Here is a 20,174-nt window from a genome sequence, read left to right as displayed (position 1 = left end):
TGAACTCCCCGCGCCTCTTGGGCTACTTGGCTGGCCAAGCGCACACTACCAGCGCCGACGCGGAGACATTCCTACTGCGCACGCGCGCGAAACCCCTTCTTGCGCTGCAATCCTCGCGATGCTTCAAACTGGGGGTTTGAATTGGAGGGGGCGGAACTTGGTGCACGATCACCGCCCCTTATTTCCAAGCGCCCACCCCTTTCCCTCCGCCCTTCTCGGCAATACACAGTGTTCGGCGCCCGCTTTCGTTAGTTTTTGTCGGGGGCCAACTTTGTAATCGAGGTAGACGGCAGGGGAAAGTGGGTCCCCGGCGTATTAGGCAGAGCCCTGGGTGGGCGGCCTGTATGCCCCGGAGGATAGTTTGGGTTCTTCCCCGCGCGCGACACTGGTCGCCCGCCCGTCCCCCTTTTCCTCTGGAGCGAAGGAGAGACGCAGGTAGCTAGAACTCGAGCGGGCGGGTACAGGGAGGGAGACCAACTCTGGCCGGTAACTTCTCTCCAGCCCGACAGACTCCCGAGACTTCGCCTCACGTTCGCCGGCGCCGGGGGTGGCCTGAGGCGCTGCCAGGGGGCCCCGGGCCGCCTGTGGGGAGAATGTGGCGGCTGCCCCCGTCGCCGCTTGGCCGGAGAGTTGCCGTGGAGCTGGGAGCCCGGAGCCCCGCGGAGGAGCCCGCCGCCTGGTGAGCCGCCCGCCCGGGCGAGCGAGGGGGAAGCGGGAACCCCCCCTGGAGCTCCCTTCCGCAGGCCGCCCCCCCCCCGCCACGGACCCCACATTCCTGAGCCCCGCGCCCCCCCCTCTGACCCGGCCCCTCTGCGTGGTCCCCCCCGAGCGACCCTGGTCTCGTCCCTGACACCCCCGCCCCGGCTCCTCATCAGTCCCCGCGGCCGCCACGCGCGGACATCCCCGTCCCTTCCTCACGAACCGCCCCTCCCGACTACTGACACCTCGCGTCTGCCCCCAGGCCCCTCCCTGCACGCGACTGACCTCTCCCCCCGCTCACCTGTCCCCTGATCCCCGCACCCTTCCTGTCCGCTTCTCTTTGAACCCACCCCCGAAAGCCCTTTGCCTCCAATTCACCCCACTTTTCCAAACATTGCTCTTCAAGTCCACTGGCCCAGCCAGTCCCCCATGCCTGACTCCACTCAGCACTTCCTCTAATCGCGACTTCCTTCCTCCCTCTCTCCCTAAATACCAGATCATCCTTAAACCCGTGTTCTTCCAATTTGACCATATCTGTTCCAAACCCTGGAGCTGGTCTCTAACAGCCCTAACAACCTATGTATCAGGTCACTAACCTGGTCCTTATTCCGAAAATCAGTAACCACCCCCGCAGATCTTCCTGAAAATCAGCCCTCCTCTCGTTGAATTTGATGTTAAATGATGAGATTCCTTCATTTTCTGGATTATCGTCCTTGGTGACTGAAGAAACTTTTGCTGCTATTACTTCCTCATTTTCCTTTTTTTTGCCTGATGATTTTTCTGAATGGCATATAGGATGAAAGGACGTTTTGGATGTTTGTTTCAACCCTTTGGATACTGCATAAGCAAAAGGGAAATGCCCTAGAGGAATTGAGCTCCACCTAATTGAGGAAATCCATTATTTGCCAGATTGCCAATTTTGTTGGACGGCTAAAAAGGGTAACTCAAGAGTGACACAAAGTTTACATCCAAATTCAGGGAGGACTGAAGGGGGCTGAAAAAGAAGCCTTTGATAAAATCTAAACTTGGAATTTCCATTGCTTTCCTTTTGATCTGGGAAGAATCACTTCATCTCCCCTGCCTCCCAAGTCATAAACTAGTTTTGTGGAATTCATAACTGGAGAATTAAAGTAGTAGAATGACCTCTCCTGTGGATCCCAAGATTAAACAGGCTTTGCAGAAAAAAACATCAGAAAGGACTCAAGAGGTAATGGATTTGGAATTTGCTTTTCACTTGTTTCTTTTCTTGTATATTGCCAGACTGATCAGTAGTTCAGTGGTTTCTGTGTGTATATAAATTTAATTTGTGAAAATTGCAGTGTTGGCACTTATGTGCTGACACTTTTTTTTAAATTAGCAGGAAATACTCCTCCCATTACAAGTTTTTTTTTGTTTTTTGTTTTTCTTCAAAATAGGTTCCTTCGTACTCTGCAGGATATAGTGCATTTAGGATACACAAGACACTTATAAAGTCATGATTTTCAAAATGGATAGCAGAACAATTCATTGGGTTAGATGGAACTTTGGGCACACATGCATCGTTAAAAATGATACTTATATCAGTCTTGCAAAGTTTCATGAAAAATTAGGAACCTGACATAATCCACTCACTAACACCATAATGCAATTTTTTTCTATGCTTAAGGAACAGACACACTTCCCCTAGAAAGTGGGGGAACAGAAATTTGCAAGGCAAGCTATTTATATTAAATCAGTGAATTCCAATAAAATGACTAGCTTCAATCAACCATATTTTTGGGCTCAACATACTGTAGAAGAGCAGCATTATGAGATTTTAATGTCTACCAGGCAATGTATCTTTGACAGTGTTTGCTCATTAGTGAAAGATTTGGTTTGTTGGTTTACATTTGCCCTTTTACCTTACTGAAATTTCCTTGTGATCAACAGCTGAAGAACAGTATGAAAAGAGTACTCCAATCCCATGTTTGAGACAGGGAAACATCTGTTCTCCCTTGATATTTCATGGAAAAGTGAAATGTCCTGCCTGATCCCTTTGAGCTAATTGTCAAAAGGCTACGTAAAGAGTATTGCTATAGAAATTTAGAAATGTGTTGAGGTGGGACAGTGATAAATGTGGCACACATCACCTCCATACTTGTGCACATAACAAAACTCTTTCTGAACATGGACAGTCTGTGGTGGAGTAGGGCTGTGGGGTTCAGGTTATGGCAGGAGGGGCTCAGGATTGCGTCATGAGCTTTAGAAAGGAGCTAGAGTGGTGGAGTGGGCTCAAGACTGAGGCTCTGAGTTGCTGTGCGGGGTCTTGGAGGGGGTTAGAGATTATAGTGCAAGAGGGGGCTCATTGCTGGTGCTAGGTTTGTGGTCCATAGCACTTATCTGGGGCAGCCCTGTTTGATGGGGGAGGAAACAGGAAGCTCCATATGGCCCTGCACTACCCTGCACTCGCCTGCAGGCTAGGGATGTTAGATATCTTTTAATTGAATAACCACACCAAATTTTAGTAGTTATATGATTATTCAGTGGTCCCTAGGGGCGGGGCTAACAGCAAGTGTGCTCCTGGCACCATTCCTGGGGAGCCCCCTGCCACCTATGCTGCTGCCTGTGATAGAGAGGCAGCAGCCTCTGTTGGTAGGGAGCCTGAGCTCCCCACAGACAAAGGCTGTCCTGGCATTCTGTGGATAAGCCCAGATTTATTGGTTAATTGTTTAAACAACTACATGCTAATATCCCTACTCAAGCAACACTTCACCAACAGCTCCAATAGGCCGTGATTCCTACTCAATGGGAACAGTGGAGGTGGAGCTTCCAGGGGTAGAGTTTCCTAGAGCTTGCAGCAAAGCAACTCCATGGGGAGAGGCAAGAGGAACAGTAGCATGTGGATGCAAAATTATTCAAGATAGTTAAGTCCAAAGTAGACTGTAAAGCAGGGGTAGGTAATAATTTTTGAGTGGGGGACACTTAAACATTTTTTGAAGTCACGGGCCACCCCAGAAGGGACGGGGCCTCAAACAGAAGGGGCGGAGTCTTTAAGTAGCAGAAAGTACTTCATCCTGCCATGAGGGCAGGGGATTGGACTCTGACCTCTCAAGGTCCCTTCCAGCTCTGAGAGAGGGGGGGGGGGGGGAGTGTGTGTGTGTTTTTTCTTGCAGTGCTAAAGTAAAATATACTCATGCCTCCTCTATAGCTCCCAGGCATCACTTTAGCCCGAGACAGGAACTGCAAGCCCTTTCAATTCCTGCAATTTAAAGGGCTCGCTGCTAGAGGATTGGTGCTGGAAGCGGGGGACACATGAGCCCTTTCAGGTGCTCCTATTTAAAGGGCTTGTGCCTTCCCTGGGGCTCTTGCCTGCCAGCCAGGGAAGGCACAAGCTCTTTAAATAGAAACAGTTGAAAGGGCTCCCAGGCAACGTGCTAGCGTGGGACCTGAGGTGTGAGCGAGAACTGAGCCGGGCTGTCTGCCTGCTTGGCTCCTAATAAACTTTAAATGCAGAGCTGCAGCGAGGGTAAGTCCTGGACCCAGCATGAGCCAAGACTCTGCTGGCCTGTCGGCTAAAATGTTTGCAGGCAGGGGATGGGTGGGTAGTCTATAGCATTAACCTATAAGTGTTTGCTTATCGGTTAATTGACTACAATATTACATCCCAATTCCAGGAATGTTGTGAAGACCAAAACTATAACTGTGTTTAAAAAAAGAATTGGATATATTCATAGAACATAGATACATCAATGGTTATTCGCAGGGCTTGACAAATAATACAATCTACTCGCTCGTGGCAAGTAGATTGTAACCTGGAAGAGCTGGGTTCGGGCGATCTGTGCATGCGCAGATCACCGGACAGCACGGCTGGCGAGCGGGGCTTGCCGCGATTCAGCAAGCCCTGGTTATTAGACAGGATCATCAGTAATGTAACCCCTTTTAGGGATGGGGTAGGGTACATGTTTAAATGGTTAACTGATGAGCCTTCACCATTACATGCAAAGCCGCTCCCCCACTGCTGCTGCCTCTACTACAGAGGAAGCAGCATGAGGGGGCAGGCGGGGAACTGAATTTTAAACCAGCTTCCTGCGTGTACTGGCTCCTCTGATATAGAGGCAGCATCATGCTTGCCTTCCTTCTCTGCTCCCTGTGCTGCTGCCTCTGTATCGGAAGCAGCAGCAAGGGAGGGGGCAGGCAGAAGCTGGTGCTTAAGGGGGAGCTGCCTTTAAGTCAAAAGAACAAAACAACAACAACAAAAGCATTTCAACATCCCTAACTGCTTTAATGTGGATGTCCCTGAGTCTCTGAGTGTCAGATGCTGGGATTAATCAACAGGGGACAGATCAGTTGATAACCTGTTCTTTTCATTTCCTTTGAAGTGTATGCCATTTCCCACTGTTGGAAGTTGTGGTACTGAGCTAGATGTACTATTGGTCCGACCCAGTATGGCCATCCTTATATTTTAGACTTCATTCTAGTGTCCGGGGCAGGCATCTACGTTGATTGGTCTTTTCACAAAACATGAGTTAGTATGGCATTCTGTGTTGCTTCATGAGTTTGTTTTTGGCAGCATTTAATGCTTCAGACTTTTGTTTCAAGGGGGAGGGATAGCTCAGTGGTTTGAGTATTGGCCCGCTAAACCCAGGGTTGTGAGCTCAATCCTTGAGGGGTGCCATTTAGGGATATGGGGATGGTACTTCATCCTGCCATGAGGGCAGGGGATTGGACTCTGACCTCTCAAGGTCCCTTCCAGCTCTGAGAGAGGTAGGGGTGTGTGTGTGTGTGTGTGTGTGTGTGTGTGTGTGTGTTTTCTTGCAGTGCTAAAGTAAAATATTTGAAACATTCTTTGATAGTAAGCCCAAGTTTTTTTGGCACTTCTGTTAACAGAACACTCTGGGGCAGTTATAAAAGCATCTTGAATAATATGTTTCTAAAACAGAAGTAAAGATAACCTGACAAACATTACATTAATCTTGTCAAATTAAAAATCATATCTTGTAAGTATGCTAAGGCCCTGATTCATCTTTTGGGCAGGCCTCTGGATCCCCACTAACTCCAGTAGAGCTTTGTGAAGGTGAAAGGTTTTTGATGGCGTGGCTCTGATTCCTGAATCAGGGTGTAATTTCTTAGCCTATATTATGAATAGTTAAGATCAAAACAAACCCTCACTGATGTGGCTCCCAACTGACAGAGAGAAAGACACTCCCTACATTCCCCTTAGATGATCAAGATTTTCATTCCCAATGGTATCTGGAAATTTCTGTTCTGGAACAAAATTTCATACTTGTAGTAACATTCCAATGCTTATTAATTGTTTAATATATCTAACTTGTGTGCTAACATGTAGACACTTGATTCCTGTTTGAATAGGTACTGCATATAGTCATATTTTAATTTATTTGTGAAAAACATTATAACCAGCTTCTGAGATATCAAATAAGTAATTATGTTGATGATCTGCTAAAGATTTGTTGCTGCCTTTTATTAATACAGGCAGTCCCCGGGTTACGTACAGGATAGGGACTGTAGGTTTGTTCTTAAGTTGAATCTGTATGTAAGTCGGAACTGGCCTCCAGATTCAGCCGCTGCTGAAACTGATCAGTTTCAACAGCGGCTGAATCTGGAGGCCAGTTCTGACTTACATACAGATTCAACTTAAGAACCCCAGGCATCCCCAAGTCAGCTGCTGCTGAAACTGATCAGCAGCTGATTCCAGGAAGCCCGGGGTAGGGGCTTCCTGTAGTCAGCGACTGGTCAGTTTCAGCAGCGACTGACTTGGGGACACCTGGGGCAGAGCAGCTGGGGTGCTGCTGGGTTGGTCCAGTGGCGCCCAGAGTGGCGCTACGGGACCAACTGGCAGCGCCCCAGCTGCTGTACCACAGGCATCAGGAGCAAAGCCGCGGAGCACGGGGGCAGCGGGACAGCCCAGACGCGCCGTGGCTATCCTGCTGCCCTCGGGCTCCGTGGCTTTGCTCTGCTTTGCTCCCTGTCCCCCTGGTCTGCAGACCAGGGAGACGGGGAGCAAAGCGGCGGAACACGCGGGCAGCGGACAGCCCAGACGCGTCTGGGCTGTCCGCTGCCCGCGTGTTCCGCCACTTTGCTTCCTCTCCCTGGTCTGCTGGAGACCAGGGAGAGGGAGGGCCCCGTTCGTAACTGCGGATCCGACATAAGTCGGATCCGCGTAACTCGGGGACTGCCTGTATAGGTTGAGCCTCTCTAGTCCAGAACTCTCTGGTATGGAAACATCCGTTGTCTGGAATGATTTTAGTTAGCCAGATGCCCACTTTTCATGGGTGTGGCCAAGTTTCTCATGGTCCCATAAAGTTTGTTTACAGCCACCAGTCTTAGCTTTGTGTTCTGTGCTGTTATTTAGCTCTAATTTACCCCGAAGGTTACATCTAGACTTCACAGTTATTTCGGAATAAGATATTCCAGATTAGTTATTCCGAAATAGTATATTTTAAAATAGTACATCTACACAGCAGGGAAGTCTCAAAATTAGTCCGTGGCTGGCTTCCCTAATGTAGACATGCTATCTCGATTTAGAGCCCTAGGAGGAATAACTTAAAATGGCCCTGGTGAGGGGCTATTTTAAAATAGAAGTGGAGCATCTGCACACACCTTATTTCGAAATAGCTATTTTGGAATAGGCATTTTTTTTGTAGAATGAGTTTTACGGAAGTTGAATAAGCCATCCGTTATTTCAAAATTATTTTGAAATCATGGAATTGTTGTGTAGATGCTCCCCTAGTTATTATGGAATAACAGCCATTGTTCCGAAAAAGCTTTGCTGTGTAGACACACCCTAAATGTCCTGTAACAACCCAATAAGCAGTGGAAGTGTTGCTAATGCTGCTAGACAATATTGACCTTCCATGGTCCAGAAAATTCTCTTGTTCGGAATTAGTCAGGTGGACTAGAGAGGTATAACCTCTATTTTTGTATTGCTGGTTCTGTTATACTGAGCTATTCTCCCCCTCATGTTTGTATTGCCAAATTAATGATAATATGGACCACTTATCTCATATTCATGGCAGTGTTGCATGTCTGAAGCAAATCTGGCTGCTGTTTTGTCTGTCTTTTACAAAATCTTTTAAAATTATTCCGAGATTTACTTTATACCAAATATAAGGGATAACTTGGAACCTGGTTTTATCGTGTGTTTTGACTAAGATGGAAAAGTCATGTGTCAAAAGTGATCAGTCTGAGCTGTCATGGAATGATTAAGCACGGAAGCTTGTTTGCATTGTGCCACATAGTTTGTTGTCATGGGGACAGATCCTCAGCTAGTGTGATTTGTTATTGAAACCATCTTGCCCCCGATATCAGATTATTTATCGACAAAGCTTGTTTGTAATAAGAAATGGTTTAGTTTACAGTATTTGCAATAAGCGACGACAAGTCCTGTGGCACCTTACAGACTAACAGATTTATTGGAGTATAAGCTTTCCTGGGCAAAGACCCACTTTGTCAGATGCATCAAGTATTTCTGGGTTTAGGTTAATGTTACTATGTCTCTTATTTGGAAACAAATCCTGTTTCTCTTCATTCCCCATCTCCCTTCCACTTTTTTTAAGACAATGAAAGGAAAAAAAATTACACTGTAATCTGTTTAAGAGTTGTACTAATAAAGATCTCTGAGCAGTGTCAGGATATTTTTAAGACATAAGACATTTTTGCATTAATCTAAACATAAACACTGAACCCAGATACTGTAGTGTACCCAGAAATTACAGTGAAGGGCACAATAAAATGGCTGTAATAAATAAATAAATAAATATTGCTGCTGGCAGCATAACAGAGACTCTGCTGTATAGCAGCACAGCTGAGACAAATAGAAGAGAACATCTGCTTCTTGTTTCTAGAAATAACCGGCTTTTTAAAATAGTTTTTTCATGCATCTATTAATTTTTGGTAAGCTTAGTAGGTGAAATATGGGATTGGTAAAATGCTTTTTTTTTCAGTACCTCACTTGAAAACTGTATGGTGCACGCAGTGCTTAACAGGGTCTATGTTAACTTAATTTCTTGAATAACTTTATCTGAATCTCTGCAAACAGTATTGGATGCTCATAAATGTCTTTTAGAACTAAAAAGATTTTTTTTGTGTTGAATTACATATTCTGATTTTGTATGTAATACAAATTCTATCTTCTCTATTCTAAGTACACGAGGCCTCATGCTGGACATGTGATTCTTGCCATGAGTTTTTTATTCCTTAACCTATGTCTTGGTTTGCCCCTCTCTTGTTAGAGTGATATGTTGGTTCTAATTTGTTGTCTTAGAAACTTTTTTTTATTGAAATGAGAATTCTGGAACTCAAACTGAAAGAGGGGTAGTAATAATTTAGTGCAAAAAAAATCTCTCTTCTGGATGCAATATATTGTAGTTGTGATATTTTGGTAGTTTTAAGGAAGCTGGCATTTAAAGTTTATGTTGGGGGGGCCTATTAAAAGGTTAAACATTCCATATCAGGAGATAGCTAGTCTTCTCCCCTCCCTCCCCCCATGAATAATAATATTGGCAGTAGCAGTTTTGAATCCTGATCCTGCAAATACTCAGGTACATGTTTATCAATGGTACAACTCAGTACATAAACCCTGAGACATATGCTTACCTTTGTCTATATAGGGAAATTGACTAGCCGAGGTATAAGAATAGCAATTCCAGGATAACTCCCAATGTGTGGTCACTGTAACTGGAATGATGACACTGCTTTGAAAGTTAATTCCTTTATAACGATATTACTGAATTTCCTGGTGTCCACAAGCTTAATAGCTGCACACCTCATCCAGCCAGTTTCTTGAAGCTGAGAGCTGAATCCATGATTTGGCTCATTAGAAATTATTGCAGAAAGTTTTGCAACACCCGCTTTCTTGAATGATTCTTTAACATTTTCAGGTTGGTATACTTTACAATTAATAATATAACCCAAAATTAGTACCAAAATTGATAATATGCAAGACACAACTTTTTTCATTGTACTCTCAAACTTAATGCCAAACAAAACATAAATACTTCATTATTTGAGGAATGTTTAAATTCAAAATGATTTTCTATTTAATTGGCTTTTAACTTGAAAGCATGTGAGCCTGCAACCAGGAGGTTTCATAACTAATACAAATTAACAGCAGTGACTGCAGCTTTCCAGGGATTAAATCTGTTCAGACTGATATCCATTTTGTAAATTGCAGGGCTGCATACTTGGACCTTTAAAAACAAGCTATGCATTGATTACAGAGTTTATCAGTAAATTGAGATTGCTGACAGGGAGTGGTATGCTGACAATTTGCTACTAATAAATACCTGCCAGCATAGTTTTGTACCATGAACAGTTTATCAGAGCAGAGAATGGCAATAATTCCTCTTTGAAGTCACACAGACGTAAGCACTAATGCTCATATCCAGTCTTGTGATAATAAACACTTGTTATCTTTCTGTGTGGTATATTAGTAAAGCATAGCCATGAGAAAAGCCTAGAGGGCAGAGCTTTTTGGGCTAAGTGCTGTTTGAAAGGGGCTTAGCTTCATGAGAAAATACACTCTTATCATATATTCCTGTTTTGTTCAGGGAAACAGAACCGTGATTAGGCTTGCCCCCATCCTAACCAGGAGAAGGTTAAATGAGCAGGTCTTGTCCTAAATAGGTGCACCTGTAGTGCCTACTTTGCATGGAAGAATCAAGCTAAAAAGGGAGAAACTTGCCACAGGAAGGGGGTGGAAACCAGTAGGAATACTGCTGTGCCTCGGTTTTAGCTGACTCTTCCTTACTGAAAGGAAGATAGCTTGTAAACTGCAACCATGAACAAGGATTCAGCAGACCAGTTTCAAGTTGATTTCCACAGGGAAGAATTGTAGGTAAACTATGACCCATTGTTTAGCTGTATTAATCCCATGTAAGCATCCTAAATAAGCTAGACCATTGCTTCTCTTAAAGGAAAACACAGACACTGAACATTTCCTTCATTGCAAAATCCTCATGCCTGTGAATCTGGAAAGACTAGAGCAAAGTTGCCAAAGGAGGAGAGGACTTTGGAAGAAAACCTGAAAACACCCAAGCAGGACCAAGTGAAATCTCTGCCTGTCATAAGGGCTTTGTACATTGTTCTTAAAGAAACACCTGAGCTCATCACTAATTTCTCCTAATTTGAATAATCTTTGGTGAAATACATGAGTCAAAAGGGGTAATAGTATTTTGTCCATGCTATGTCATGGGAGAAATAAAAAGCAGAAAATTGAAAAAGAACGCTCAAGGTGACATGGAGAACTAATAACTAAATTTTTTTGGGGGGGGAGAGGGGGACCTTGGAGTTCCTGTACTTTGTCCACTATGCAGTCACTCTGTATTCTGAATGCAAGTAGAAAAACATTTAAAGTCAGCTGAAAAAGAACAAATCCTTTAGCAATCTTAAATTCCTGGTTTATTTTATCTGGTTACCATTAGTAAAGTTTATAATATCATGTAGCTGTTAGGCTTATGAGCTATCTAGTAAACAAATTCAGGAATCCCATGATAGTACGAAGAGAGAAATGAGATTGTCAAGGTACATATTGAAGTTAGTGATTGGCAGCTTTAAAGGATGCTGTCAATGGACAGAGCTAGTAGAAGTAGGTATATGGGGAAAATATTGTGCAATGAATGGGATAGCTCTGGGAATTAAATGATACGTAGTGCAAAAAATATGCATGATCACATTCAGAATCTGGTTTTAACCAATACAAGCTAAAAAGATTCTTTGTTCTAGCCTCTGTAGTATAACCTAATATACTATAACTACACCTGGCTGTGCCTCTGTGTTTTCTTCTATGCTAATTCTAGTTCATTTGTAAGATCTTAGGTTAAGCTGTCTCTTGTCATGTGTTCATGGTTACCTTGCACAAAAGGGCCCCACTCTCATCTTGGGCCTCTAGATGCCATTGTATAAATAATCAAATGGCTCATCGTGAACTTTGCAGTTGTCCTGCCAATATTCCTTAGGACAGCTCATTTTCTATGTCTCGTTCATTCCTTGATTTCTCTGAGATGGTCAGCAACGGCGCTCTTTGTGGTGGCTTCTGTGACTCTTGTCCATTAGAATTTCTAGGATAAAAATTCTGTGACTCTTGTCCATTAGAATTTCTAGGATAAACTACTGAGATCACTGTGGTAAAATTGGCAAACAGTGGCTTTTGTTTAGTGTCCGCCTGAATAGAATTCAAGACTGGCTCCAGGCTGCATAAGTATAAATGAAACTATTTTAAACTTAACTGAAGTATAATTGAGCTTAGAACATATGTTGCATTTTATCCCACAATTAAGAAGTTTGTTTTCAAATACAAGATTTTTTGTAATAGCTTGATCAGGGAACTTTAACTAGAGTAGCAATTGCTATATCTTGTGACATTGACTCCTCATTGAACATTTACTATTTTTGAATGGATAGATTGGAGGATTTCCTAACATTCTTTGTTGGATTAGTTTAGTTTAGAAACATACATCTGTATTTTTGAGTCTTGGTCAAGTATAATATTCCTAAAATGAAAGTGTGTATTTTGGCTGTTCGGCTGCTGTTGCCTACTTGCAAATATCTGCATGATTTTTTGTGTGTGGGTCACAGAAGGAAGAAATACTCCAGTTCTCTTTTTACTATTTAATTCCTTGTATCATAAGCTTTTCAGAACAGGAAATCTGTGTCCATGCAGTCTCACTGACTTCAGCTGGGTTTTATGCAAGAGTATAGTTCCACCTGCATAGAGCAACTTGGAGGGTCAGGGATTTAGTTGTTAAAATAAACTTAGTGGTTTAGGGAACTGTAATTGACCAAGCATATGTTGTTTAATTTTTAATCTGTCTATCAAAGTTGTTGTTTATATTAGCAACTTAACCAAGTATGAATAAACAGTACTGAGAATTTTGATATTACTGCATGCTTGGGATTGTTTTTAAAATACATTTAACACCAGTCTCCATGTGAAGATCGTCCATAGAGAATCCATTTTAAAACAAATTTCAGAAATCGGAGGAGGGAAGAGGCAACTTAAATAGAAATAGCGTTCCTTTGGGAAAAAAATTGATTAAAAAAATCTCCTACAGTGGTGTAAACCCAAACTATGTGTGAAAGCAGGAGAAAAAGCTCCCATTTCACTTACACTTTCAAGCTGGGTGAAATGCCAAAAGTAACCCAGTGCCATAAACTCTTGAAAGGTAAATTAGACTTTCAGCAGCCTTATCTGTAAGCTAAATTGGTATTACAGATTGGACTAGGGATGTTAAATTGTGAGTAATTGACTAATGAAATAGTCTATGCAATTTGCATTGACTATTCAGTTAGTCGATAGGGAGGCTCTGCTGCTACACTTCAAAGGCGAAAGCGCTGTGGGGCGCATGGGGCCAGTGGGGTAGTCCCTTGCTGGCCCCCATGCTCCCCACAGTGTTTCAAAGCGGTAGCGCCCCGTGGAGCCCAAGATCAGCTGGGGACACCCCCACTGATCCCAGCGTCAAGCTCCACACAGCGTTTCAAAGTGGCAGCACTGCATAGAGCCCGGGGTCAGCAGGAGAGCCATGGGTCAGCAAGGGAGTCCCCTGCTGTTCTTGGGTTCCATGTGGTGCTGCTTCTTTGAAATGCCGCGTGCAGCCTGGGGATACCTCAGCTGGCCCTGGGATGCATGCAGTGTTTCAAAGTTGGAGTGCCGCATGGAGTCCGGGGTCTGGCCCCAGGCTCCAAACGGCACTGCAGCTTTGAAGTACCCCCGCCCCCTTGTTGCCTCTTTCTGATAGAGGCAACAAGGGAGGGGAACTAGTTAACTTTACTGTCTGATAATCATTCGCTTATCCGATAGTCGACTAGTTGTTCACATCCTTAGACTGGACCTAACTGGTTTTGATTGAGGGGATTTTCTGGACCAGGGAAGGTTCCTCCCAACATGACCCATGCCATACCATGGATGTTACTGGGCCAGAGTGTCTCGATTAAGGGAGGTATAACCTGTAGTGTAACAGGATAGGCATGTTACATTTTGATTAATCATCTAATTGAGTAGTTGATGGAATTTCCATTGACTACTCAATTAGTCTATAAGGGGGGCTCTTGCTGTCCCTCTGCACCTTTCCTTTTGAAATGTACAAGAGCCGCCCTCAGCTCTTCTACTGTATATTTCAAAGGGAGAGAGGCAGTGGGAACTCAAGCCAGTGGGTACCAAAGCAGTCCCTGCTGATGTGGGTTTCCCTCTCTACCTCTTCTTTTGAAGTGTACAAGAGCCAAAGGCGGCTCCTGTACAGTTCAAAGGGTGAGGAGCATTAGTTGGACGGCGTGAGCAGAGCTGTTTGAATCCCCACTTGTGTTATTTCCCCGCTGCCCTCTACCTCCTCTTTCCCTGAGGGAAACAGTGCTGGGGGGGGAATCGGCTGGGGTTCCCCCCTTGCTGCCTCTCTGAGGGGAAGTGACTAGTTGAGTTCCTACTTGACTACCTGATAAGTGTTTTCTTACATCCCTAACACAGGAACACAAAGCTCTTTCAAGTGATGGCCACAGTTTTGGGTATTTTTCTGTTCTCATGACAACAGAGGCCTGAACAAGATTTGTTCATTGGCTATAGACTTAGATTTTCTTTACTGGAAAATGGAATTCTTTCAAAAATAACTTCTCATGGTTGTGATATATTAGTATGTAATCCCTACAAAATAATCACAAACTTTTTTCCAGGATGCCTCCTCACATGTATTGTGGTTTTTTTTTTTTTTTTTTTTTTTTTTTTGCCTGCTAAGATTCAGCGGCCATTCTATACCTGTGAATCATGGTTTTTCAGACTGCATTAGTATTTGTGTAAATTAAGCAAGTGTGAAAACATAGGAGCAGAATTGATGGGTTTAATTTTTCTTTTGAAGTTTCCACATAGAATGTCCTTACCTTTTGTCCCACAACCCAACAGAAAAATAGACATATAGCTCGAACCTCACTGGTGCAGAAATATCCTTTGTCTGGAATGATTTTATTTAGCTGGATGTCCATTTTTCATAGGTGTGACCAAGTTTGCTGCGGTCTCATAAATTTTATTTATAGCCACTAGTCCTGGCTTTCAGTGTTCTGTGCTGTTACTTAGCTTTAATTTACCCTTAAATGTCTTCTAAGAATCCACTAAGCAATGGAAGTGTTGGTGATGCTGCTAGACAATATTGACCTCCTGTAGTTTGTCAAATTCTCTGGCTTGGCACCAGTCAGGTCCTGTGGGTGCTGGACTAGAGAGATTCAACCTGTACTACTTCTACCACTGTGATGAATGCTCATTGATTTTGCACACAGGATCGGAAAGAGTTATTTTCTCTTCTAGAAGAGTAGAAACTTGTCAAACTCTGGAGATGACCTATAGGAGAAATCGAATTTTCCCTACCTTTCCAGCCCACACTCAAGGGTCAGCGAAAATCAGCTGGTGAGCATGTATTTCAGTATCCTATTCCCACTGCTCCTCTCACATCTCCATTACACTGATTCCTTCATGCATTGGAAAGCCTGATTTATAGGATTGCATCTGTACGAGAAGGCCTCAAATTATTGTGCATTACAAATTCTAGCAACAGCAGTATGTATGTAGGCATTATTTGTAGCATTTTCAGAGTTTGTACTTTGTCTTCTGTAGTTTAGTGACTCACTATGTAGAAAGCATTGTAATCTTCCATGCTTGCTTGTCTGCTGAACATAATTTCCAAGTCTGATTCATTAAAATTAGATGTTGAGTAACCATGTGGTTTCATCACAGAAAATAAATGGACATATCGCTGCTTGCATCGTCTTGTAGCTTTTAATGTCTCAAATGTTTCTACCTCAGTATTCCTTAGGGCATATGTTGTATTAAGAGTGCCAACAAAATAATGCTTAGATAAAGTTAAATTTTTAAATAAGCAAATGTGAGAAGCAGCAATATTAATAAAAATGTCTGGTATGAGAAATGTTGCAAGTTAGCCACTCTCACAGTTTCCATCAATTCTGCATCCAATCTGTAATGAAATTCAGGAATCTGTATTTTAATTGAACTATGTGTATTGGGTTTTTTTTATATAGGAAAGAAATCCTTAATTTAATTGCTGGGTCTATACGTAAGAGTTGTAGTGGAAATCTTGTGTCTGTTCTGAATTGAGAGACTCTCACATGCCATAAGATTCATTAAAACAATGTATTAAATAGATGAATTTGCTTTCTTTAAAATTTATTTTAGTGTCATTGAACTTGATGGAACTTGTGTATCTGTGCCAAAAAACTTGAAAACATAAGCGATTTCCTCCTGAAATTTTGCACCAGTGTGCTCAGTTTTTTTGAAGTTGTCATTATGTTTTTCTGTGTAAATAGTGGTACATTTAAGTTGTGACTTGCTAACTTATCAACACTTTTTTTGCAGATTAAATGCTGCATTTAATTTCTGCTCTTTAAAGTGTTGGGAGCATATGTATTTGAATGGTTGCGGCTGAAAGGAATGGAATGATTTTTTTTTTTATTGTAAATGATTTGACTTCATATTGCGCCATGGTTTTTTTTTTTTTGACAATCATTTGCTTTCTATGAGCAGTTGCAGTAATATATTTATGGTCAATTTCCCTTTAGTTTCTAAACATAAAAAGTTTGATAAAAATATTTCTGAACCTATTCAAGAATGGTTGCTAATAGGCGGCTGTGCATGGTGTTAGATAATTAAGACACGCTTCAGAGTTTGACAGAAGTTGTCCCTACTCATTTTGCATAGCTGGAATTGTGTACCTGAGGCCGAATTTCTTGGCCTAGGATAGTCAAGGCTTTTGAGAGAGTGGCTAATAGGCTGCTCCATTTTGTTTACCTAAAGACTCCATAACCACGGAGCCTCATGGTTCCCATTGGTTCCGGTTCACTGTTTCCAACCAAGGAGAACTGTGGGAAGTGGCAACCCAGACCAAGCTACTTCCAGCAGCTCCTCTTGGCTAGAGACAGCAAACCGGAGCCAATGAGAGCCTCAAGACTCTGTCTGCAGAGCCTTCACATAAACAAAATGGAGCGGCCCGTTAGTACCGTTCTCAAAGTGGGTCCATAGTGCACTTTGAGAAACACTTCTCTAAGTTCACATGTATAGTTTCTTTTAGAAAATGGGAACATCAAATGCATAGGTGTTCCCAAAAAACAAATGTTAAACAAAATACATTCATATAGTGGAAATGCTAACAATCTCATCTATATTCTTAAATATTTTATTGTCTTTAGTCTTTTCCTCATTCAGTTCCTGATATTCTTCTCCCAAGCTAGCTTCTGAACATCAACATGAAATTTTGCATAATAGCCCCAGTTTCTGGCTGAAAGGTATAGTGGTAAGGCACTACCTTTTAAGCTTTCAGAAGGTAGAAGGCGCATGTGAAGAATTTGAACCCTTTTTCTTATGTGGCAGCACGTGAAGTGCTATTGCTTTAAGGAAGTTAGTCCTACCTTCACATCTAGCTTTTTTTCTGAAAAGAGTAAAAATCCAGGATAATTTCTGACTTCTTAAATTGTTTATAGTACTTATATTTTGTTATCTTGATAGTTTCTGTAATGCATAATGCCGTGGAGTACTGTCAGGCTACAAATGCAGCAACCAGGCTTCCAGAGTAGGTAATGTTTTAAAAACATTTATTAAAAAAACTTAATTCTGACTTTTTATTTACATTTTGCTATTTCTTTATTTCCCATTTTATAGTCTTAAATTGCTGGTGTTTTGCTTTTTGGTTAGTTTACTAATCGTGAGTAAAATTTCAAATTTTACGTAAATGACTTTTAATTAGAAAAGTCTTTGCAAAATAAATCTGTGCTGCAGAACATAACTCCAAGGCCTCATTAACAGCCATACTAGGTGAACACTCCTTAGACATTGGAATTATAGAAGAAGGGTGGGGGAGGGAAGGTGTTTTATCGGCGGGAGTGCATGTCAAGTACTCTTGAAATTTGGATTCTGTTGCCAAATAAAAACAACTGGAATAAATCTACTTAATAGACTCCTAGTAATGTGTAAGGATGGGCTGGGTATCAATTTTTACTTACAACTAAAGAGAGAGAACGGGATGTACTGTCATAAGAAATGTTATGTTTTTGTTACAGTGCTCTCCAAGAAACAGTTTTACCAGATATAGTCTCATAAAAATAAATTGGCAGTTAACCCAAAGCTCCTCTTAGAGCATTTGTCTGCATAGATCCTTCTGTGGATATGTGTGTACTGTATATGCATAAGTGCAGGATCATTTAGCTCAGTGGTGTGCAACCGGTGGGTCATATCCCCCAAAGGGGTTGCAGATGTCTTCCTGGGGGGCTGCCAACAGTCGGGCCCAGGCCCTGGCCAGCTGAATCTAAGCACCGCGCCATGCTGCTCAAGTTATCTTGGGGGTCACGACACGAATATAGGGCAGTCGTGGTTGAAAAAAGGTTGCGCACCACTGATTTAGCTCAGAGCTGGATACAACCTGCCTGAAACTTTGATTTGGCCCACGAATTGCATCTGGCCACTTTCTATTTATATCCTGCTGCCCATGCCACCGAATGCCCAGGCAGTGGCTCAGGCAGCAGGATCCTATTTAAATAGCTCATGGCTCCTGGTCGCGGTACTGTGAGCTGTGAGCCCTTTAAATATATGCAGTAACCCCAGACAACTGCCAGGCAATGCATTAGCTGTGGGGCGGGGAGCTGCGAATCCTTTGCTGTGTTTTTAATCAAAGCCTCCAGCCTCAGACAACTGGCAAAGGGAGAGCTAGTCCTTTTCTTCATTTGCCAGGTGCCCAGAGCAATTTGATAGATCATCTTTGCTTGACGGGCTCAGTAATCCACTAATGGGACTTGAAAGGCTGTTTTCAAGTAGGGATGTTAAGTAGCGCTTAATAAGCTAATCGAGTAGTTGGTGGAATTTCAATTAACTACTTGATTAGTTGATAAGGGGGCTAGCTCCAGGCGATGGTGCAAGCTGGGACTCAGCAGTCCCGGCTCACGCTGGGTCCCAGTCCACTTCAGCTCTGCCTTTTAAATATAGTAAGAACCTGGGAAGCACAGAGAGCCCGGGGGCAGGAGGAGAAGAAGGAGCTGGGCGGTGGGGTGGAGGCTGTTGAGGGGGGCGCAGAAGCGGCTTTGCGAGCCGCACTTTTCGGGGGCAAGAGTCACATGCGGCTTGAGCCGCAGGTTGGCCACGGCTGGTGTAGAGAGAGGCATCATGTGGCCAGCTCCCAGGTCTCTGCTGGTCATGTGGGCCAGAGCAGCGTGCACTCCGCTCCCACCCCAGCCTGGCGCACCCCCCCCCCCAGTGTGGTGCCCAGGAAATATCCCTTCCTGCCTCCCTTTGCCATGGTCCTCACTTCCCCACCCGTGCCAGATGCAGCAGGGGAAAATTGTCCCCGCTGGGCTTCCATCTGATGGAAACAGGAAATACCGGACATTTCCTTTTTTTTTTTTTTTTTTTTTTTAAACCAGGTGGAACCCACAAATACCGGACTGTCTGGGTGAATACCGGACATCTGTCAACCCTACTGCCACTGTGGAGACAGTGCTGCTCCCCTTGCTGCCTCTGATACAGAGGCAGGGGCAGGGGAGGAAGGGGAGAGTAGTCAAGTAGTGACTTGATTAGTCGCTTACATCCCTATTTTCTACAGTATGTATTTCTGAAATGGGAGAATTCTCTCACTAGACAAGGGGTGGGCAAAAAGGCCTCTGTGGCCTCTGCTCTCCCACCCTCAGGCCCATTAGGGCCTGGGGATGGAGGAAGCACATGAAGTTTCCTCTGCCCTGCCAGGAGTATGTAGCACTTTGAAGTGTCATGCACTCCTGGCAGGGCTGGAGGAGACTTCACGCACTCCTTCGTCCCCAAGCTGTGATTGGTCTGGGGGTGGGAGGAGCGCGCAAAGTTTCTTCCACCCAACCCCCGCCCTGTGGAGCCTGGGTGCAGGGGAGCACACGAAGTTTCCTCTACTCTGTTAGGAGCACGCAGCACTTTTCTTATTGCCATGCGTTCCTCGCAGGGCAGAGGCAGGGCATGAAGGAAACTTTGTTCAGTCTCCCCATCCCCAAGCTTTGACTGGCCTGGGGGTGGGAGAGTGTGCAAAGCCTCCTCCTGCCCTGTGAGGAGCGCACAGCACTTTGAAGTACCACACGTTCCTTGCAGGGTGGGGGTAGGATGTAGGAAACTTTGCACTCTTCCACCCCTAGGGCAATCAGGAACCGTTTCCTGTGTGGGACTTGTGTGGTGTGTCTGTCCTTTTTAAGGACACACCCTTGGAATCTATGTCAGCAAGTTCATTATTCCAACTCTCCATAAAAACAGCATTTCCCATTGCTGTAAAATGGGCAAAGTACAGGTTTTGGCAGGCTCCACAAACACTATAAGGAGAGAATTACACTCAAACAACATTTGAGATTGTTGCTGGAAATTGTTTTGGTCTTTCATATGTATCTACTTACATGTTTACCAGATTTTCCCCCTCCCCCGCAAACCGCACAACTCTCTCCTGTGGAAGCCAGGTTTCATACCTTCTGTATTTTTCAAGCTATGTCATCTTCTCTAGAGGGGAGAAAAA

General features: G+C 43.6%; 1 protein-coding gene across 7 annotated transcripts in view; it reads left to right on the top strand.

Moving 5' to 3' along the window:
• The first annotated feature begins 219 nt into the window (after positions 1-219).
• The window catches only part of RAPGEF6 (Rap guanine nucleotide exchange factor 6), a 244,075-nt gene continuing 224,120 nt past the window's right edge, over positions 220-20,174 (top strand). For 2 of the 7 annotated variants that reach the window (XM_075900363.2, XM_089769490.1), the window contains exon 1: positions 220-1,906. In XM_075900363.2, coding sequence (XP_075756478.1) covers positions 1,838-1,906 — 69 coding nt within the window. In that variant the 5' untranslated portion in view covers positions 220-1,837. Of the gene's footprint in view, positions 1,907-6,790; positions 11,876-14,399; positions 15,062-20,174 lie in introns of those variants that run through there. The other 5 variants (XM_075900358.2, XM_075900357.2, XM_075900359.2 and 2 more) reach the window with 5 other exon arrangements.

This window comes from Pelodiscus sinensis, chromosome 16 (genome assembly GCF_052426305.1).
Source record: "Pelodiscus sinensis isolate ZL-2025 chromosome 16, ASM5242630v1, whole genome shotgun sequence".
NCBI lineage: Eukaryota > Metazoa > Chordata > Testudines > Trionychidae > Pelodiscus > Pelodiscus sinensis.
Note: the sequence above shows the minus strand (reverse complement) of the source record. Positions and strands in the feature narration are given on the sequence as shown.